Genomic DNA, 23,768 nt, shown 5'->3' on the forward strand with positions numbered 1-23,768 from the left:
GTATGTATTAAAAAGGGCATTGACAGCCCTCATGTATCCAAGAAGAAATGTGTGTAATATTGTTCATATTGTATGTCTATTGTCTGCAGTGCTATTGTTTTCTTATTTTCTTTGAAGCTTTGAATGTAATAGTTTATGTCTTGTATTTATTTTGTTTACAGTATTATTTGTTTTTCTTCTCTTTTTACCCATGTAATATTGTATTCATAGACTTATCCTACATTACAGTACATTCTTTGCAAAAATTGTAAATTACAGGTCCAAATACAAATCAAACCAAATAAGATCAAATCCTGAAAGTAAATATTAATACGGTACGATAGACGTATATTTAGTGATAACCATTCGAGGCGAATGTAATAAAATATTGACTTCTGTATCTTTTAGACACGTTCGTATAATCTAATAAATCCTTACATCATTCGCACTTTATAGGACAGTTATGAATGTTGACAACAGAATCTTCAGCTGTTTCGACTTGTGATATAATGTCGTTTGCTGAAAAAAAAAAAAGATGAGGCTGCATGTGCAAGTTTTTATTGCATGAGGTGGTCCACCTTAAAGTTCAGAGATCCCTGTCTACTCCATTGAAAAAGTATTTCTGTGCTGAGATATATGCCATCTTTGACTTGCCGATCATCTGGTCGCAAGTCAAAACATGGAATTTCACGAGCAAGTGCAAGTGTATTGTTGGCCTTGACAGGTGATAATAATTTGTGGCGGTCCGGCTATGAGCAGTCAAAATGTGCGATTTATGACGTAAAATTAAGACCATGATAAAAAATTTGTGACTGATGCCGCGTTTAAGAAAAAGACTCTGATAAACAATACTCTCGTGACCTTTAAATCGTAGAACGTAAGTTCTATACGTACCTCATAAAAGTTAAGGATTGTCAGACATTATTGGAAGTGGTGTTTAAATTAGAACATAAGTGGAGAAATATCTAGTGAACATTTTTCGTTGTTAATATTTCAGATGAGATGGAACCGGCACTTCGTGGTGTATTAACTAGCGAGTGTGAAGAACGGTGAAACACTGTTGTGATACTGTCATGTTAGGAGAATATGAAAACGGATAGGCGTAAAATGGTATCGATGGAGTCACAGCAATTCATAAGGACGATTGAGTGGGAAATGATGGACAAAAAGAAGTTTGTCCCTTTGAGTATGTTGAGTTCATTCTCCATTAGATGCTTCCTGTACCCACTAACAGTAATCAAAACTAGACTTCAGGTACAACGACACGATCAGATGTACACAGGTGAGAGTAACGACGTTTTTGGTCTACAACACTGGAGAGAAATTTCCATGTATGCTGTTTCAATGCTATCACAATTATTGGTACTACTGGGTAATCCCTTTACTATTCTATAACTCAGTAATCCTTACAAAGCATCACTGTTATGTTACATATTTTATGTATGTTATGAGTTTCTTAGTACAGAGTTTCTGTCTTGGCCCAAGAAATATTTCTGCCTGGCATATGCAGTCTGAACTGTTACTGTCATCATTTGCAACATTGTTATAAGTGAAGTAGGAAACATATAGAATAGATGTTTTGCTACTAAATCTTTCATCAGCTTGAAATAATTACGTAAAATGTTTGGTACAATAAATGCTAGTTACAATCTCTGTTGATTGTGATATATATTTTCATGAAGTTAAAGTGGATCTCTTTTGTGCTCTTTGTGACAGGCTAACAATGTATAGCATCTGTATTATTTTTTTAAGTTTCTGTGAATATTGCATCTATAACGTAATGGAATTAGTAGGTTATGGCTGAAGAGCGTTTTATAAAATGCGTGCTATTAGTGTTAATCTATGGTTGGTTCTTCTAAAGAATGCTGTTGTGTTCCATGAAGTTACTAAGATTTCTGCTATTTTGTAGGTAAGTTGTATGAGCAATGTATGGTTGTTATGGGAACAAAATCTTTGCATCAAACATGGATCTTGTCCTCTGGCGGTTTCAGGCGCATGTTCTAAGAATCTCAAAAGTATAGAGTTCCTTTGTAAAAGAGTTCAAGCTTGATTTGAAAGAAAATCTTTCAAGTAGTCTTTTTAGAGTACAGCATTGTGTAGTGTAACGAAGATTTAGAGGCTTATCAGCTGCCATAAATTCCCTTGCATCAGCTGTTGTATCACTTTGCAGTTAACTGTCTATACTATTCTGAAAGTCTTGGAATTATTAAAATTTTTTTTTTCGTAAGTCATGTTGTCAGTAGACCTCATGGCCTCTGCTATCATTTTTACAGATTTCTTCATGTTTGGACCATGACAGTTCAGCAGTGTATGGGTTAATTACTTCTTTTATGTATTGTGGATCCTTTCCAGATAGCTTTTACTATGAGGAAGCTAAACAATGTGACAGTATGGGAACGACTTCAGTAAATACACCTGCTAACAAAGATACAAATGATGCGAAAGATTTCTCTCCAGAAATAAAATGAAACTAAAGGTATGACCATGGGAAGTAGGAGGTTTTGGCCAGGGACAGCATAAATATACAACAATAAGAATGTCACCATGAAAAAATAAAGAAAATCCTCTAAAAGAAACTTAACAAAAAATACAAAAACCCACAATGGGAATTGAATATTTCATTTGACCTATGTAGCTCAAACAAAAACTGCAATACCAGACACTTTATCCGCACTCTAAATGCGCGTTCAGTGACCCTCCCCTCCACCCGATCATGAACAACTAGTGAAATTTACACTGTATTTTATAGACTATAAAACATACCTTTTTCTTTGAAACATTGCCTCCAAAATTCAAATGCATCTTATACTCAAAATTAATATGAAAATGTCCAGTGTTTGATTCAAAATTCCCACCAGTCTTAGAAATGGCCATATATTTGATGCTGCGGGATGGGAAACCTATTTCTATCTGGCAACAATAGATTCAACTGGGAGCAGCAGTCCACCAATGCCACAAACATGAATTTGCAGGGATTCACAAGCTTGCTAATACTGTCTCCCTGTCACCCTACCATCACAAATCCAGAACACTGTCTAGACTATGATGATGCATCACTGCTGTCTGCTGTGCCACTGAACGTGAACTGAAGGTGATTTGGGTTATTGGTAAAAGTAAAACACTGTTGTTAGCAGGTAGTTTCATAATGGGAAAAAAAATAAAAGGTACTCATATGTGGACTATAAATTGAAAATAGTAGCATCTGTGAAGAGGGCAGTGATGATGACAAAGAGGGAGGAGGAGGAGAAAAAGAAGAAGAAAAAGTGAGTTCAGATAGCGATTTTAAAGGTTAGTTTGGTTTATAAAATAAGGATCTTTTTAAGTCTGACTTTGCAGTCTAATAATAAAAATTGCAAAAATGTTATTTTTCTAAAGAAATTTGACTTAAAAATTACAGTACGCCTTATAATCCGTAAAATATGGTACAAAAAAAAAAAAGAAAACCTGACTACTAACGAGACTACAAATTAACAATTTCAAAGCAGAAAACAAATCAGTAGCCAATAACTAATGACATTAAAATAACTCACTGTCAAGGCAACAAAAACAAACTCCCGGAACATTGAGTAACACTCAGCACTAACTCCAATGCTGTACTAACACCACTCACAATCAGTTTAGAAGCATAAACGTCCCACACTAAGAGTGCACCACCACCTATTCCAACACACACTCTGCAGACACAACCCATTTCGTACATGCCATGCCTCAGTGATGTCACACAACGTATTTGTCTCACAGGTCCAAGCAGACAGGTGGAATCAGACCCTTTGGTTCGCACTTTTAACAAGCAGAACAAATGGTGGCAGCGTCATCTCTGCTTCTTTCAATGTTGTCAAGCAATCTGCATCAATTTCGGTTGAAGGCAAATAAATTTTGCCTTGATTGTAGGTTTGTATCAGCATGGTGGTTTTAGGTTGAAGAAAGGGATAAGTTAACATTGCGATACCACACCTATAGACTGATGTCGTTAATGTGGCAGAGATACATACCTTAAGAAGTGACAACACTTGACATCACTAACCTGAAAACATTAGCAAAATTTGCTAAACAACTGGCACTCACTGGGAACAGGGGTTTTTGGACTGGGAATATTCTTGATAATAAAGCCTTCAAACATATTAAAAACTTGACAGTATCAGACTGCAATGGGAGAATAAGGGGTTTTGATCATAGATATAAATGTAACCCATAGACCAATACAACCTGCACCATGCTGGCCACTTCAGAAAGCTTACTGGCAAGCCTTGACATCCAAAGCTACTTTTGAAATCAGTCAAGAGTGCATAAGAACAGAAGTGTTGGGTCCCCGCATCTTATCGTCACAATTATGGGCTAAGCTCCAAACATTCGCAGCCACTGTAGTTCCTGGCATCTCTCTCTCTGACGACAACTGTACTGATCCCACAGTCATTACTGAGTGTGCCATGGCACACTTCGCCATAGTGTCTGCACGCAGGACCTACCATCCTAATTTCCTAACCTGGAAATGCCTGGCGGAGCAGGACTTTTTACCTGGCCATGCACAAGGCTTTAAATTGTACAACGTTCCGTTTTAGCGAAAGCAAGTTCTGCAGCTCTTTAGCAGAGGGTCGAGACATGGCTCATGTACCTGATAAAATCCATAATAAAGTGCTTAAACACATTTAACCTAACCTAACCTAAACAATGAGAGTGTGAACTGCATCTTCAGGTTTTACAATCGTATTTAGCAGGAAGGGGTATTTCCTCTCAGTGGTAGCAGGGTGTTGTTATTCCTATCCTGAAATTGAGAAAAGACCCTCAAGTTTTGACTAATTATTGGTCAATCTCAATAATGGATGAGCTGCGTAAATTATTTGAAAGAATGGTCAACCAACAACTGTGTTGGCGCATGATGTGCCAGAGGATATACATTGCAATTTCAAGTGGCTTTTGGGCATTCCGGTACACCAGAGACCAACCGATTCATCTGGAATCTGCAATGTGCAGTGCTTTCCCACATTGCCAACAACTAACTGCTGTGTTCTTTGACCTACAGAAGGCGCACATTACGACCTGGCCTCAAAATGTGCTGTCTGAGCTACGGGAGTGGGGCTTTCAGTGCTGTTTGCACATTTTTCTCCAGAATTTTCTATCCCTCCAATGATTTCGAATCTGGATAGACTCGAGCCTCAGCAACCAATATATACAGGAAATTGGGGTCCCTCAGTGATCGTCTCTGCAGTCAGCAGTATTGAGAGTGCAGAGGGACCTATGGTGTCACTGTATGTGGGCAAGCTTTGCCTGCATTACAGCTTTCCATTATTGTGGACTGCATAGTACCAAATTCAGGGGGCCTTACAGAAAATATTTAATTGGGCCCTGAAGCACGGGTATCTGTTTTCTCCTCCGAAAATTCATGTTCTGCATGTTTGTCGACTCGGGACTGTGCGTCAGCTGCTAGAACTTTATCTTGGTTATTAGAAGTCATTGGATCCTTCAGATTTTTAAGACTTATTTTTTACTGTAAATTAACATGGTTACCATCATACCTGTCAGCTCAAGGCAAATTGTGAAAGGAAACTTAATACCCTTGGGGTCCTCAGCAGCACCTCCTCGGGCTCAGACCACACAGTTCTTCCGTGTTACGAAACTTTGATTTCATTCTGACCAGAGTATGTATGTGCTGCTTACAGGTTGCACCACCATCAGTACTGAGCTTGTCAGGCCTGTTCTACCACACTAGTGTGTGTTTGGCAGCTGGAGCCTTCTGTACATGCCTTGTAGGTAGCCTCCTGCTGGAAGCTGGTGTTGCACTGCTTAGGGGCAGACACCAGCAACTCTTGGTGAAGTATGTGGTCAGTCTGTAAGGTGTCTACACATCTGTGCTACTCAAATCTGTTTCACACCAATAGTTCAGACTGTTTACGAATCACCCAAAAATAGGCAGACCAACTTTGATATGATTGACAGCTCTATGCAAGGACTTCCAACTGCTCCCTTTTCTCTGTATTCATGGAGATCCCTCTCGGCATCCCTCATGGTATATGCCCAGCCCTAAGATTTGAACAGACCTGTTTTGTCATCCTAAGAAAAATGCTGATCCCACCAGTCTCAGGCAGCTCTTTTGTTTTGTTCTGCCTGACTACCCAAATTCAACAAGCATTTACACGGACGGACTGAAAGTCAATGATAGAGTCGGTGTTGTTTTTACACACTCAAGCGGGCACGAGAAGTATTCTCTGCAGAGTGCATGAAGTGTACAAACTGCAGAGTTGTTAGCCATCTCACAGGCCCTGCAGTGCATTAAAACTCTCATCACAAAGGACTTCCTGTTTCATAGCACTCCATGAGTTGCTTACAAGGCATATCTCAGTGCTACCTCAAAACTTTGTGATCATTAACATCCTAGACCTATTAATTGACCTCTGCAGTCCAGAATGGTAGTAACATTTACCCAAGTCATGTGGATACTGTGGGAAATGAACTTGTTGTAAAACTGTTAAGGAAATGTCCACAGGAGACAAACTTGAGTACCAGGCACAGACTTATGATTACAACTGTGACATCAAATTTTGAAAACCTGGAATATGGAATGGCAGGCTACCATGACCTTCAACAAGCTCAGAGCTATCGACAAGAAACAAAGGTATGGCATACTTCTCTCGCATCCTCTTGGAAAAATGCCATTGTACTGTGCTGACTGATAATTGGGCACACGAACACGAAGCTTACCCATGAGTTCCTTTGTGTTGAGCCCCCCCCCCCCGAATGCAATTGTGGTACTCATCTCACGATTGCCCATATTCTCACATTGTGTGTGCCCTGCTGGCTCATCTGAGATGAGCAATCAACTCATCAACCTTACCATCTCAGATACTTCCAGACAATGGCTTAAGAGGTATCATAGTGGTAAGTATACCAAGAGAGAGTGAATTTATAACAAAACTTAATTCACATCCATGTTCAGTGTCACTAGTGGTTTTGTAGGCAACATGCCTCGCTGTGGCGTGTGTCATGTATAGTCTCAGGCTACTTTCTCCCTTTCCACTATCATGCATTTTAAAACTTCTGTGTTAGTATTTTATTTATCTAATTGTTTAAGCTAACTAGCTGTCTAGCTTATACAGTCTGCATTTTCTAACCCTATTTTAGTTTCTCGTGCCATTTTAGTTTTACTGGATATGATGATCCTTCTTGATGTATTCTTCAGTGACTAGCAACAGTTTTTAGCTGCCTGGATTTTTTATCACTTTTATCTGGCTAAAGTTACTGTCAGGTACATGTTCAACTACAATGATAAGCTCATAAATCCTAGAGCTGACAAATCTTGTCTCATTTCGTAGCTTCTTTATGTCACTTTTCTGTGAATTGAGAGGCTGACAACCAAGTAGTTTAGTCCTTTTAAATCTGTAATCGCCACCACCACCACAGGTTTACAAGCACATTTTAGTGCCACCTGTTGTACCTTGCCCTTGGTAGTCCTCTCAGTATGCTGAATGAGACTCGCCGCTGTGATCTAGTGGAATTTCGATGAGACTTGTGTGGTAGTTTCACTTTTGTATCATATTGTCCATATGGAATTAAATATCAATGAATTTTTATTGTGCTCGTCCCTTTGAAGAGTTTACTGGCCTGCCTATGCCTTCAAATCACCCAGAAAAGACACCCACTAGATGGTGCAGGATTTGTCTCCTGCAATTACAGGTGTGCAGAAGCAATAGTAGATTTTCTACTGGTCACCCTAAGTGGCAGCCTGTACTTTGCTGTTCTGATGAAATAGCAGTAGCCATTAGAGAACATTGAAGAATGCTACAATGCCACAGACACCCTTCCTCTATGAGCAGCTAATTAAATCTTGTAATGTTCCCAGTACCTGTACAGCACTCAGTTATTTATTTTGAAATCTCTCATCTGAACATTGTGAAATATGCTGAAAACTGAATGTAAAAAGTTTATTGCCAAATGACACATACCGCACAGTAGTTAAATTACAGTGGTTCCTTTCCACTTCATCTGAACTTTGAAGATATTGATGGCTAGGTCCAGTTGTTCAGTACAGTTTATAAAAGTAAAGAGAATTGCACTTATTCTTTTATGATCTTATCCACACGATAATTCACACAGTGGTAGTATATCATTGTAGTAAACACATGGATCATGGGGTCCCGTTGTTCGATTCCCAGCCAGGTTGGGGATTTTCTCTGCCTGGGGACTGGGTATTTGTGTTGTCACCATCGTAGCCATCATCATCATCATTATTTGTGATGTTGGCTAGATTGGCCTATGTAAAAAATTGGGCTGTGTAAAAATTGGGACTTTGTACGGATGCCGATGACCGCACATTGAGTGCTCCACAAACCAGTCATCATCCTCATCATCGAAGTAAACACAGTGCACATGTTATTGTCATGTAGATATTCGATAACATAATTGAAACATCCAATAAGTAGGTTTTATGAAACAATCACGCTTCAGTATTGCGTGATTACTTTCACTGCAGTGATTTGGAGGTACATAGATGTTACATGGTTACTTGGCATTTGCAGACTTTTATTAGTGTGTTAAACAAAAAAGTGAAGCAGTTGCTATCCGTGCACAGGCTCTTTAATCTATCTGACATAAAGGTGTTGTGTTGGATAGCACACCCTGAACTTTGACGTGAGATGATAACATTATGGCTGTCTCATGCAGACTGGCTATTTTGGGCTATTTAGAGACTGGTGTACAGATATTTATTAATCTTAGAAAGTACATCCTCTACTGGGCAAGTTAGATTTAGCTGTTTTGAATAAACTATGAACTTCAACAGTTGTTCGGTTTATGGAAAGTACTAAATGTTAGTAAATTAAAGAAGTACACGGAACTATCTTGTGCTTCCAAGTTGGGAGTATTATACTTAGGAATGTGGAATCTAACTTGAAATTGGTTTTACATTGCACTAAATTATGCAAAGTCTTAATTAGGAGGGACATTACATGATTCAGAAAAATATAGCAACAAAAATGTTGTCAAAAGTGCAGAATCGAACAAGCACAAGAGCAAAACTAGCAATTGAAAATTTTTAACGTGTGAACTTTCAGGGTCAATTTTCTCGTAAGTTAATGAGCTTCAGGTAATTGAAAGTATGAAAGATTGGGATGAATGCTCTCGAATGAATGGTAACATCTTCAGATTCTGCCAATTGGCTCAAAATTTTTTTATATCATATATTGTAGTAGAAATTTCAAATAGGCATAACTTTTAATTAATCAAGTGTCTACTAAGACTAATTGCATCACTGAAATCACCATGTTCAATATAACAACTGAGTAATAAATTTAAAGGGAACTTTGCCTAAATAACAGTTTGAAATATTCAAGTATATACTAAATATTTTGTGTGCAGTTGTATTGAAAATAGAATGACAAATCGGGCAAGTACGTTGTTATTGACAGAAGTGGAAGACCTAACAGATCGAGAGTTTCCAGCATGCTATGTCTCAATCTAAGCAACTTGGAACAAAGGACAGTTTTTAATTTAAAAAAATTGAAAAGCAATGTTAACAACAGTATGTGCACATTAGTAAAACAAAGCATGATCAGTCTGTAGATTGTTTTGTACAGCACAGTGTGTTGCTGTGCATGGTCCTGATGGACGTGGTATGCTGTTGCTTTCCTCCGACATTTGAACTGACTTACCCAGCCAGTTATCGGGGGATGTATATGGTTTAACAAGGATTCCAAAGAGTGCATCCCCAATTTTTGACAAAAAACTCAACCAGACTATTTTACCTAATTTGTTAGGAAGATTAGTTAATAGGTGATTGTGGTGGTGCTAGGAATCCTATGACTACTTTCTCAATTCTGATACAGCTTAAGAGAATCTTGATATGCAGCTGACAATCTTCTGAGACTAATATACAGGCAGAGATGCCTTTGCATACTGATGATACCTAATTACCATACACTTTGATTTACAAAAAGCATTTTATAGTGCTGTCACATTTTGTCTACATTGCATGAGTGGCATTTTTTGGGCCTACCTACCCATTTGTCTATGGAACTTTTTTATCACTGATTTGTTTTGGGTATGACTTGGCACAACTCCTAGCACCAATTATCTCCAGGAGAACAAAGTCCCACATGGATAATTGCTGAGTGCTACCCTCTTTGATGTTGAAATCAATATTGTAACATTATGTGTTCATGGTCTCAACATCATTACATGCAGATGACTTCTGTATATATTATCATCACTCCACACTGTGGCATGGAAATTGGTACTGTTTTTCTTTTCTACGAAATCTTGTGTTGTGCATTTCTTCAGAATGTGGTATTCCCACTCTCATATTTACTTGGGAGATGAGCTGCTAGAAGTGGTTAACCAATACAAATTTTAAGGTTTATTGTTTAACAGTAAATTAACATGGACACCACACAGATGGCAACTAAAGGATAACAGAATTAGAAAACGAAATGTTCTCAGTTTTCTCAGCAATGCCTCTTAAGGAATTGAGCGGTTTTATTAAGATTTTATACAATGCTTACTTTATCTCGCGTGGCCTATGTACATACATGCAGGGCATTTGCTTTAACTTGGAGCAATTAAATATCTCCAAAAATGTGCGAAACACAAAAACAGTGTTCCAGATGAGAAGTTAATATTGTCAAAGGAGACATGTTTATGCTAAAACTGGCCACCTCCTAACACCCCCCCCCCCCCCTTTCCTTCCGTGCCCCATGGGGGTTCGACTTTTTATTTTCAATTGGGCACTCCACCCCAAATTTTTATTGCAGATTCGGCTTCGAAGCCCAAAAATATTTAAATTTTGTCTGAAACATTCTTTTCCATTTGTGATAGATGGCACTGTAATAGACAAAATTCTTTTTCTGGTTATTCCAATCAAGAACCAGCCACTTTGATTTCACATGACATTTGTGATAAAAATGTGAAATTTTTGGTTCTGAATAGATAATTAAGATAGTGTAGTACCTGTATTGTTCAGAATTATGATGCAATGTTCCTTCAGACATGAATACTTCTCCGAAGAAACATTGCATGTCTCTCCTGTACAGGAATATGAGGGTTACTCAAAAGAAACTGAACTTTTTTAAACTTTCTGAGCCTATTCACATTTTAAGCACAAGTTTTCAGTCCCCTTTAAAATTGTCTCCACTTGCACTAATACACTTGTCTAATCTTTAATTCCATTTTGAGAACACTGTTAAAATTCATGTTTTGTGATTCTTGACAGCACCTCCATTTTTTCCTTCACTTTAGCAACATCAGCAAAACATTTTCCTTTCGTGTCTCTTTTCACTCAAGAAAACAAAAGTCATACAGGGTAAGGTTGGGTGAGTAGGAGGGTGAGGAAACAGGGGTCAAACAATTTTTGGACAAGGCTATTTGAGCAGGGGCGTTGTCATGATGAAAAAACCAATCGCCTAACTGCCACAAATCAGGCCACTTCTATTGCACATTGTTGTTGAATCTTTTCAAAACTTCTGAGTAGAAAGCCTGGTTAACTTTCAGACCCTGTGGAACAAACTCTTGAGTGGACTACTCCAAGTCACTCTTGACAGCTCCACAATTTCTTCAGTGGTCCATCGTCTATCTTCATTGATGATTGTATGAATGTTTTCAGCATTTTCATGTGTTCAGCGAGTGGAAGGAAGACCGAATGAGGGTTGTTATCAACTGACATTTCACTAGTTTTGAAATGGGAAAACCACTCACACACTTTAATTTCTCCGTAGCATTGTCCTTGTACGCCGTTTTTAAAATTTCAAGAGTTTCTGTTCCAATTTTTCCAGGCAAAAAGCAGAATTCCACTGCTGCACGCTGTTCACAAAAATCGGCCATTGCAAAAATGGCAATTACAGAAAAGGGTTGTCACTATAAACACTGCTGAAACTAGTTCTGACCTCCTCCTTCAGTGATGTCACTCAGTTTACTGACTCTGGAATGTTCACTCTATGTGCTCCTAATGGCAGAATATGGAAACAAAAGCTCTGCCCACCAAAAACTTAGTTTGGTTTCTTTTGGGTACACCCTCTTAGATAATGGATGTACAAATGCAGATTGTACATATAGGGCTGATGGCATTTGGAAGTTTGGATCTGACCATGAAGTGTGCTTGGATAGCCTACTGGTAAGGTGACTGCTCACAAGAAGTGGGAAATCTGGGTTAGAGTCCCAGTCCAGCACATTTATTGATTGTCATCACTCCACTATACAGCTTATGGTTGTCCATATTCACAACTTCAAATGCACTGAAATGCCAAAGAAACTGGTATAGGCAAGCATATTCAAATACAGAGATACGTACACAGACAGAATACGACGCTGTGGTCGGTGATGCCTATGTAATACAACAAGTGTCTGGCACAGTTGTTAGCTCGGTTACTGCTGCTACAATGCAAGGTTATAAAGATTTAAGCGAGTCTGAATGTTGTTTTACAGTCGGTGTGTGAGCGATGGGGCACAGCATATCCGAGGTAGTGATACGAGTAATGGTATGAGTGTACAGTGAATATCAGGAATCCAGTAAAACATCAATTCTCTGACATCATTGCGACCAGAAAAAGATCATGCAAGAATAGGACCAATGATCGCTGAAGAGAATAGTATAATCATTCAAAGCATAAGGGCAGCCCTTCTGTGAATTGCTGCAGATTTTAATGGTGGGCCATCAACAAGTGTCACCGAGTGAACCATTCAACAAAACAGCATCGAGGTGGTGCCATTCTGGGGCGGACCCAGACTCTGTATTGATGGACAATAATGATTGACCTCATAGAGCAAGAACAGTTGATGTGTTCTTGGAAATGGAAGATAGTGCATGGCACGGCATGGCTCGGCATGGCACGGCACGGCTCGGCATGGCATGGCATGGCCTGCTCGCTCTTCAGATTTGAATCCCATAGAGCATGTCTGGGGTGCACCAGGAAGATGGATTGCATCACTTCAGTGTCCATCAACCACTCTCCAAGACTTGTGAGCAGCTCTCCAGGAAGAATGGGCACTATTGCCTCAACATGAGATTGATGATATCATTCACAGCATGCTCATTGTTGTCAGGCCTCTATTGCTGCCAGAGGTCATCACATCGCGTACTGAGCACATTAACCGGTTGTTGGAATGTGTGTGCAAATCTGTTAAGGTGGAAAAAATGAACATTTTTGTCTACCATTATGCACATTGCAGTTGTTTATGTTGTGTATTCCTTACATTGTTTCTACTGTACCATCACCTGTTTATACCGTTTTGTGGCAAAGTAAACACAATGTTGCAAAATTTCTGTTTGTTGCTTTAATTTTGGACACCAGTGTAGTTTATTAACCAGACAATTAATGTGTAACTGTAAAAGTTTTACTGTACAATCAAATTTGCAAAACTAAATTAAATTTTTAAAATTGGTGCAATGTTTGGAACATAAAACTTCAAATTTTTATTGCAAATGTAATGTAAACTCAAATGTGTCTATTCTTGATTGGAGTGCCTGGAAAAACTGAATTTTATTGATTACAGTGTCATTGATCATGAATGGAAAAAAAATTTAGTTAAATCCTAGGTATTTTTTGGGGGTAGAATAGACAACACACGCTAATGAATATGTGCAGCTGACAGCTATTATTTCCAGCTCTCCGACATACTGGAATTGAGTGGATTGGAAGCATTAGTCAAATGCTTCCATGAATCATGCCGGCCTTCAGAATTCATGATCTCTGGAGAGTAGTAGTCTCATAACCTTTCTTTGGACACTATATGACAAAGATATTTCAAACTTTGAACTGGTTGACAAACTGGCCAAGGACACAACTGCAAATAGAAACATTGTAACATGAAAGCACCAGGCACTTACGTTCAATAACATCTCAGACATCATAGTTTGAGGACCTGGGACACGGAGTGACAAAATGCTGCATACATCAGCAAGCCGTGATGATCAAGGAATCCTAACTGACCTAAAAAGTAAAATGAAATTGGGCATACCCCTATCTCAGATGCTAGCCAACAATGCAACAGCTGTGAGCACATTGTATGTTTTAAGAGTGTGGATCCTACAGTGAAATCTGAAGCCAGTACTCATTGCCCTAGGTTGGGGAGCGAGCACAGAGGTGGTACCATTTGCTGGTACCCTAGTTCTGATAGATCCTTAATTTCATTCTGTCGCTGAACTGATGTGTACTACTACGTTTTACTCCTTGACCTCGCACATGTATTCCTTTCCCTTTTATATGACCCTCACAGGGGCTTGGCTTTTGATTGCTGGGTAGGGGCTTGGTGACCCCGCATTCCTGAGCTGGGGACTGGTAAGTGCCACTAGTCCTTTGTTATTGTTAGCACTTTTCAGTGACCACTGTGTGGCGCAGCGGTGGAATGTTGTGTGTTTCGGAGAATGAGGGCCTTGGCTTCACCACCTGGACCATGAGGAAGATATGCACCTCTTTAAAAGAAAACGTCAACCTCAAAGTGTGCTATGTACTGATGAGGTGAATGGCCTTAAGTGACTACCTAGTTGAGGCTATGTTGCATAACACGCTTCACTTTAGTAAAGGCTTGGTTACCTGCTTCAATATAATGGAGAGGGGCCCCGAGGAGCAATGTGAAGAATGGAAAAATATTGGTATCGCGGAAGTGTAGAACTATATGAGGAGAGTCAGAGGCACATGGAAAAATCTGCAACATTTATTCTAATGTTTAGTACTCCAGACTTACCTGAACACACCCTTGCAGGCAGTATCTGTTCCAAGGTTCCTCCATTTGTTCCTAACCCAATGTGATGCTTCAGATGTCAAAGATTTGGCCATACCACTATGGGCTGTAGTGGGGCGGAGGTGGAAATTGTGGAGGCTCAGCTCACGAATCAGGCAGTTCTTGTACACTTCTTCTGAAATGTGTAAACTGTGGCGGGTATCACCTAGTGTGGAGCAGAAAGTGAGAGGTTTACAATGAGGAAAGGAAAATTCAGGGAGTTGAAAGTCAAGAGATGTGTACCCTCCATAAAGCTTTCAAAGCTATGCAGTCTCCTGTTTTTGGCATAGTCCATATCAATTCAGGCAGGCTAGGAAAAATCTTACCTTCATAGTATCAGATGTTACTGAATTTAGTATATGGTAACATGAAGGACTAAGTAAGGAACACACACATTTTTGTTTTCTCAATTTAAAAAAAAAAAATCTACTCCAAGATACAGCCCTCCAAAGATGACACTGTGCATACCATTTTGAAGATGCGAATTTTGGAAAAAAATTTAAATTTTAGATATTTTGTTGGTTCTTTTTTTATTTGAAAGATAATTGCTTTATAATTACAAGGAAATCCTCCATTTGGACTTATGTCAAAGTTCTTCTTCTTCTTCTTCTATTATTATTATTATTATTATTATTATTATTATTATTATTATTAGCTTTTACGGCCTCATTGGACCATTTGAGTCAATCATTTCCTAGTCCTCTTCTTCAGTAAGTGCATGTTTCATTCTTTCTTAACTGCCCAGTATTTTTTCATTCGTTCTGATCTTTCCGGTCTTTCCTCATCTGTAAATACCCTTTTCATTGTGTGTTGTTTGTCTACTTTGCTTTAAATCATATTTCCTTGTCTTTCAGTTTCTTTGAGATTTTCTGTCTTATTTTGCAGATCATCCAAGGTTATATCTAGTTCTCCCATATCCTCTTTAATTTCCTTGATCTGTCCTACTTGTTGCTTCAGATTCCACAGTTTCTGCATAATTTTTCTTGCTAATCTGGTTTCCGTTGTCCTCATTATGTGTCCAAAGAAAGAAATCCTCTTTTTACGTATAGTATCTATGATGGGCTCCGGTTCCCTGTACAGTACTTCATTTGGCACTATCCGCCATTGTCCTTCCTTATGGTATTTTTTATTTATGCATGTTCTAGCGATACTTCTCTCCACTTTTAGTATTTTGTTGACTCTGTTTCTCTGAGTGACTTTAAAAAGAGTCTCGCTTGTGTATGTTACCTCTGGCTGAACCACCGTCTTGTAGTGTTTTAATTTTGTTTGAATTGATAGACATTTCTTATTGTATGTAGACCATGTTAGTTTTTGAGCTTTTATCATTTTATTGCTTCTTTCTTGCCAAGCAGGTTTTTCTTCCAAGTTATATGTTATAATCTCTCTAAGATATTTAAATTGCTTAATTTTTCTGTTGTCATTATTAGCTCGTAATGCCAAGTTATCTGCAAATCCCAAACAATTTAGGTTTATATCATCATTTTTGTTTCCAATTGTTGTTTCTAGGATTCTCTTTGTATCATTCTCTCATCAATTATTCAAGAGCACAGTTGAAAAGCAGTGGTGATGGATCATTTCCTTGTCTTAACCCTATTTTAATCATAAATGGCTCAGACAGTTCTTTTCTAAGTTTTACTTTGGACTTGCTGTTTGTAAGGGTTAATTTTATCATTTTTATTAATTTGGGATGAAGTTCAAAATTTCTTAATATGTCTTGCATAGAAGATTTGTGGATGCAATCATAAACTTTTTGAAATTTACAAAGGTTATGACTAGTTGCTTCTGTCTCCTTTTGTAGGCATCCATTATTAATTTTCATGTGATGATCTGTTCTGGGCAGCTTCTCTAGGGTCTAAATCCTCCTTGATATTCTCCTAGCTCCTTTTCAAGTTGATCTTTACAACAATTGTAGAGAATTCTTGAAAATATTTTATATGTGCAATCCAATAGGGAAATCCCTCTGTAGTTGTCCAGATTTGATTTTTCTCCTTTTTTGTGTAATGGGTATATGATAGCTGTAGTCCAACGTTCTGGTAGCTCTTCTCCGATCCAGATTTTAACTATGCATTGATGTAATGATATCTTCACAGTTTCTGCTGCATATTTCCAGAGTTCTGCAAGTGTTTGATCTTCTCCACTTGCTTTGTAGTTCTGCAGCTCACTCAAAGCTTTGTAAACTTCCTGAATTGTCGGTAAGTTTATATTTTCTGGTGGGTTTTTTATTGGAGTTTCTGTGTTTATTTCAAGAAGCTCAGGAGAATCCTTGGAATTTAGTTGTTCGTTAAACTTTTCTGCTAAAATTTATGAATTTCTTTTATCACTATGGTCCATCTTATTGTTTTTATCTTTCAGAATTAGTGTTGGGATCATATCTTTTTTAGTCATCTTTCTTTGTTTTATGAGTTCCAAGTAAGATTCTTCTGTTTTTTGACTCTGATACCTTAACCAGGCTGTCTTACACTGTCTTATCACATTTGTCATTCCACCACTGGTGTTTTTTCCTTGTTCTTTTACTACAGCATTCTGAACTTTTTATAATTTCTGGATTTTTTTTTTTTTTTTTTTTTCAAAAGTGCCAAACCGTAAAATTTTGATTTTTTTTTTCTGTTGATTAGTACCTTACAGTTCTACATTCCCTGAAAAGAAGAGCTTCCACTTTTAGGTTGAACAGGTTTTATAAACAGTTGAAATTTTTGCCATGCATAAAACCTCATTTTTCAAGCATTTTAAATGGTTCATGATGTATGTAAAAGGTCAAAAGACTTAAAGGTTTCAGTTTATACAACTTCTGTGCACTATGTTTTTTTACTGAAATTAGCCAGTCAGTGAACTAAAAATGTGTTCCACTGCTTCAGAATCTTTCTTTGATATAAAGTGATGCCTTCCTGTTGAACATAGGAACTAGAGCACTTACAATCTTCAAAACATTGTTAACAGGAAGTGAGTACTGATGGCATTGTTACTGTCTTTCAGCTGGAAACATATATACAGCAGCTGGTCCATATGTGGTAGCATAAATTTTATTACAGTTTCGTTTAACTCCTAAGTGGTGTCTATAATCTTTGCAATCCACCAGTCACAATCATACACACATGCCACAAACATCCTCCTTCTCAGGTTGTGAATCTGAATATTATCCTACTGTTTCTGAGGTCAAAATGTTGATGGTGTCAGGACAGCAACCAGCCACAAATTTACTTTGAGTTCCTTTATTCAAAGGAAACCGTTACCGGTTTCGAATCGTTGCGATTCATCATCAGACAGTTTACATGCTTTCTTTCTGACATTTGGTTGGTTTTTTATAGATTAATTGTCGTGAGATGTCGGTTTCGAGTGATTGTTTCCATAACGTTCATCCAATCGATGTAAATGCATTTCCACTGCATCCTCGTTGTTGCACACGTAATAGTTTTCACTGTACACTGTACACTTTAGTGTACAGTGAAAATGCATTTACATCGATTGGATGAACGTTATGGAAACAATCACTCGAAACCGACGTCTCACGACAATTAATCTATAAAAAACCAACCAAATGTCAGAAAGAAAGCATGTAAACCGTCTGATGATGAATCGCAACGATTCGAAACCGGTAACGGTTTCCTTTGAATAAAGGAACTCAAAGTAAATTTGTGGCTGGTTGCTGTCCTGACACCATCAACATTTTGTCTTCAAAAACAGCCACGGTCTCCAACATGTCATCATATGACAAAATTGCATGTTTCTGAGGTGTTGGCCAAACGATCAAAATTTCTTCTTTCTTGCTCTTTAAAGTACGTGCAGTATGAATTCGCCCATCACTTTGAGTCCAAAAATGTGTCTTTTGAATTCCTTTCACAGGAGTAGTTTGTTTGGACCATTGTTCTTTTTTCTGCTCGCATAATTCTTTGATTTACTCTTTGGACAAAAGAATGAGGGCTGTGGGTGTATAAGATTTCACGACTCTTGTAAAGTCCTCAGCATTCTGAATTGCAGCTGTATTTGGTCTGGAAAGATTATGTTTTGTAGCATGGTGCTTCAGTAGGCCTCCTACACCATCACAGGACCCCTTCTTGTCACCAGTAGCACTGTATACCCAGTCAGTTGGCACGAGTGACTTACTCAATTCAAACAGCTGGTAATGATTTTTAAAATGACGAGGAGTGCCATCAGAAATAATGATCATCTTCTCTGCCTCTGTTTGCAGTTTAAGAATTTTGTGCATTGCCAGCAAAACATTTGCTGAGTCATATCCTGTGTCATTACTTATAAATGCAACACTTGTGGTCTTGCTTCGAGGAAAGGTCACTACTGTGAAAAATTGAAACCTGGTCATTACTCCAATGGTACCCTTGTAGTTCTTGTGGGAGAATTACAGACAAGTTCTCAGCAAAATCACAGTGAAGCACTAAATGTAGTTATTCAGCCTGTACACACCTTTTCACTTCTGCAATGTGTTGTTATTGCAATTTCTTCAGATGCTGGGGTGTTACTGCTTTTACTGACCTTTTGCCAAGTTCATCAATGAAACTGTCAAAGGCAACAGTATTTTTAATTAGTTTATTTTCCTCTCATGTCCTGTATGTAATTTCTTCAGAGTTATCTGCTATGTCTTCCAGGCCAAGTGTTTGTAAAGACAGTCCTCCCTTTCCAGGGCAGTCACCACATTCTTGAACAAACAAGTCACTCGCTTTATGTCACAGACAACTAATGACTTCACATGCCCAACCAAGGTGTCATGTGTCACGTGCTCCAGTAAGTTCTTCAAAGTTACCTCAAAAAGTTGAAAATTGGTGCTTCCCTGTGCTTTCTTGATGCGTAGAGCTTATGACTCGACTTCACTGACCGCAGTTTCTTAACAGGACTAACACCTACTTCTGTAATTGACTGATCCAGGGTATTTAATTCTTCCTCTATTGATGAAAATCTGCAGCATCTGCACCATGGGAGGCTTCACCTTGCTCAGATACTATCATCGTTGTTATTCTGTCAAAACATTGAAAACACAAAAAGTCCTCACTGGAAACATCTTCACTTTGGAACAATGTCTTCAAATGAGAACACTTATTCCCAACCTGCACGAAGTCTGTTTTTTTTGTTTGTCTTATATATCACTCTTGTATGGATATGCAAATAGCACACTTCACTCTCCTGTAGTCCCAGTCAGAAGACATTTCAAACAGTCCTTTTTTCAAAACACACTGCAACTATGTCAACTGGCAAATTATCCACAAAAACACAGAACTCACTGGATGGTCTCAGATTTCATAGACACCTCTTTAGTAAACAAATTAGCACTGAACAACTACAGTACAGAAACCTGCAATGATCAACCATGACAAAGAAACTGACAAGAAACTACAACAAAGTGTAAGAAATGTCTGCAACAATGAAAGTGAAAAGAAATGACTGCAACAAAGAAGGTGATAAGAAATAACTGCAACAAAGACAGTAGAAATAAACTTCGTAACAAAGAAACTAGTAAGAAACAACTTCAGTGAAGACATACATTACCCTTGAAAATTAAAAAAAAAAAAAAGATTTGTTTAAAATAAAACCTGTCCGACTTGAAAGTGGAAGCTCTCCTTTACAGAGAATGTAGTACTACATGACACTAATCAACAGAAAAATCTAACTTTTCTGGATTGCCATTTTTGAAAAAAATAAAAACTTTTCTGAAAATTATAAAAAAAATTCAAAAGGTGACAGTAAAAGAAGTTTGACAAATATGTCCAAACGGAGGGTACTATTGTAATCATAAAGCAAATATCTTTCAAATAAAAAAAAGTCTAACAAAAATCTAGAACTGTTACAGAGATACAGCACTTAAAAAAAATTTCCGAAATTCTTATCTTCAAAGTGGTGTTCACAGTGTCGTCTTTGGAGACCTGTATCTCAGAGCAGAAATCTTTTGTAGGGGAAAAAAAAAAAAAAATAATTACGTGTTTCTTACTTACTCCCGAATTTTAACATTTGCTAAATTCAATAACATCAGAGACTATGAAGGTAACACCAAAACCATTTGGTTTGTGTGCTTTGTGACCTTGAAAAAGCATACGGCTCTGCTTGGAGGTACAACATTCTTCAGCAACTTCTTGAATGGGGTTTACGTGGAATCTGCCACTTCTTATCCAATCCTTTATTGAGTACTGGTGTTTACGATATCACATTGGCGATGCCTTGTCTGACTGCTATGTTCAAGAGAGTGGAGGCCTCCAAGGCAGTAGGCATTTTCACATTGATAGCAATGGAATTTCCTCCGCAGTCAGGAGCCCTGTCAAATGCTTTTTGTTTATGAATGACTTCACAATCTTCTTCTATTCCTCCAAGCTTACAATGACAACAAGGCAACTGCAGCTGACTTTTAGGAGGCTGTAAACCTGGGCCAGGACAACTGGCTTTCAGTTCTCACCACAGAAGACTACATGTGTCAATTTTAACCCTGCTTGTTGAAGTATTAACCAACCAGTGCTCACAATGGGGGACAATGTTTTATGTTTTCAGGAAACTGCGCACTTTTTGGGTTTATTATTTAGCTCAAAATTAACTTGGCTCCCACACCTGAAAGACTTATCAATGAAGGAGTTTGAGTCATTGAATATTTTGAAATGCCTTAGTGTAAAAGCATGGGGAGCTGACAGGTCCTGCTTCCTACTGTTTTATAGGGTATTTGTTCACTCAAATTTGTATCATGGCAGCATGGTCTATGGATCAGCCATATTTCCTGCCTCAAGATGTTAGACACTGTCCACCATGAGAGCATTTCGACCGGAGCCTTTGGGACCAGTCCAGTTCAAAGTTTGTTTGCACAGGGTGGTGAATCACCACTCTCGATTCGGTGACATAGCCTTTTTTGGCTCGACAGGCTCTGAAAATCACAGCGTCACCTCAGTCATTGGCATTTATTGAAGTGGTCCAACCCAACTTTGATCGGCTGTTCAGGAATCGGTCCCATGTGATCACGCCATTTGGGATACGTGCTACTGACTGTTTCAGGAATCTGAATCAATCAGACCTCCAAATACACAGCCAGGGATGGAATGTGTTGCCACCTTGGTGTCTTCAGAGGCCCAAAGTGATTTTAAGTTTGATAAGGTACAAGAAAACTTGTACTCCAGATTATGTTTTTACAGCTGTGTTTTCTTCCATTCTAAGCACATACCACAGTTTTATTGTTGTCTGTACTGATGGATCCCAGCAAGAGAATGTTATTGGTTGTTCCACTGTTTTTCCTGATAAGGTTTTTATAGTGCGTCTTCCAGAACAATTTACAGACTATGATGCACAGTTATATTGCGTTATTCTGCCAGTGAAGAGGATTCACAGACATCACCGTACAAGGTTTCTTCTCTGTTCAGACTCTCTCAGTGCACATCAAGCACTTTACCAAATGTATCCAGTAGACCAGTTGATTCAGCTCATCCATGGTTCCTTACAGCGGCTCCAACACTGTGGCAAGGAGGTGATCTTTTGCTGGGTACCTGACACATCGGGACACAGGGAAACGACATGGCTGGCAAAGCAACCAAGGAAGCATATCGAGATGGTGTTGTCCATCAATGCCCCATCGTGTTGCGTGCCATCATCTCATTTTCTGATAGACGCACCATGTGTCAGTGGGAGACTGCATGGTTGCAGGTGACAGAAAACAAACTGCAGTTGCTCAAATCGACCACACAGGCATGGTGGACTTGAATGTCAGCCTCATTGCTGGGAGGAGGTTCTGCTTACCAGGCTGTGCATCAGACATAGCCCCTTAACACATGGCTTCCTCCTCAGGCAGGAGAATCCACCATTCTGGGAAGTTTGTGCTGTGCTACTTTCTGTTCAGAATATTTCGGCAACATGTGTCATATATACTGATATTAGGGCAGTCCTCAGTGTTGGACAGCTGCTCACCATCTTCATTGATATTGATTCCAGAGTTAAGAGTGGTGAAATTTTGTGAACTGTCAAACATCATCCCTAAATTGGTGGGGAAGGGAGGGACTTCAATGCATTATACACTGCTCCGCATGTGGGGCAGCCTTTGTCTCCACCCAAGAGATTGGCATGCTGACGTTTTGTTAGGACGCTGATGACCATGATGTTGAGCACCCCTCACCTCAAATCATCATCATCATCATCATCATCATCATCATTATTTTATATGGCATACTGTTTTATATATATTTTATTTACTGATTTCAGCAAGATGTGGGTGAGGTTTGAGCTTAGAGGGGAAATGGCTGTCACAACTGAGAACACACTGTTCCAAGGGGCATGATGCACTGACATAAGCCAGGTCATCATTGCCTCTCTCTTTTTCTTTTTCTTCTTTTTTTTTGGGGGGGGGGATGGGGAGGTGAGTGGGAGGGAGGTAAAGAAAAAAGTCTTGTTTCTTTTCACTTAAGAACCTCTGAAGGTGTTCTGATGTACTTTTGTAATTGACTCTGTTCCCAATAAAAACTCACTTCTCGCATAGCTAATGTGGCACTCTGATACAAAGTTAATTTTCACAATTGTAAATTGTAAATGAAAACCATTGACATACACTATGTGATCAAAAGTATCCAGACACCTGGCTGAAAATGACTTAAAAGTTCGTGGCACCCTCCATCAGTAATGCTGGAAGTCAATATAGTGTTGGCCCACCCTTAGCCTTGATGACAGCTTCCACTCTCACAGGCATATGTTGAGTCAGGTGCTGGAAAGTTTCCTGGGTAATAGCAGCCAATTCTTCATGGAGTGCTGCACTGAGGAGAGGTATTGATGTCAGTCAGTGAGGCCTGGCATGAAGTCGGCATTCCAAAACATCCCAAAGGTGTTCTATAGGGTTCAGGTCAGGACTCTGTACAGGGCAGTCCATTACAGGGATGTTACTGTCATGTAACCACTCCACCACAGGCTGTGCATTATGAGCAGGTGCTTGATTGTGTTGAAAGATGCAGTCACCATCCCCAAATTGCTCTTCAACAGTGGGAAGCACGAAGGTGCTTATAAAATCAGTGTAAGCCTGTGGTGTGATAGTGCCATGCAAAACAACAAGAGGTGCAAGCCCCCTCCTAGCACCCGAAAACCTCAAACCACACACACATGAAAAATTACCACACCATAACACCATGCCTCCT

The 23,768-nt window shown here is 38.9% G+C and overlaps 1 protein-coding gene across 1 annotated transcript in view; it reads left to right on the forward strand.

Moving 5' to 3' along the window:
• Nucleotides 1-614: 614 nt before the first annotated feature.
• Nucleotides 615-23,768, forward strand: part of LOC126188046 (solute carrier family 25 member 44) — a 111,635-nt gene continuing 88,481 nt past the window's right edge. The window contains exons 1-2 of the mRNA XM_049929478.1: nt 615-856; nt 977-1,261. Coding sequence (XP_049785435.1) covers nt 1,066-1,261 — 196 coding nt within the window. The 5' untranslated portion in view covers nt 615-856; nt 977-1,065. The remainder of the gene's footprint in view (nt 857-976; nt 1,262-23,768) is intronic.

This window comes from Schistocerca cancellata, chromosome 5 (assembly GCF_023864275.1).
Source record: "Schistocerca cancellata isolate TAMUIC-IGC-003103 chromosome 5, iqSchCanc2.1, whole genome shotgun sequence".
NCBI classification, from domain to species: Eukaryota; Metazoa; Arthropoda; class Insecta; order Orthoptera; family Acrididae; genus Schistocerca; species Schistocerca cancellata.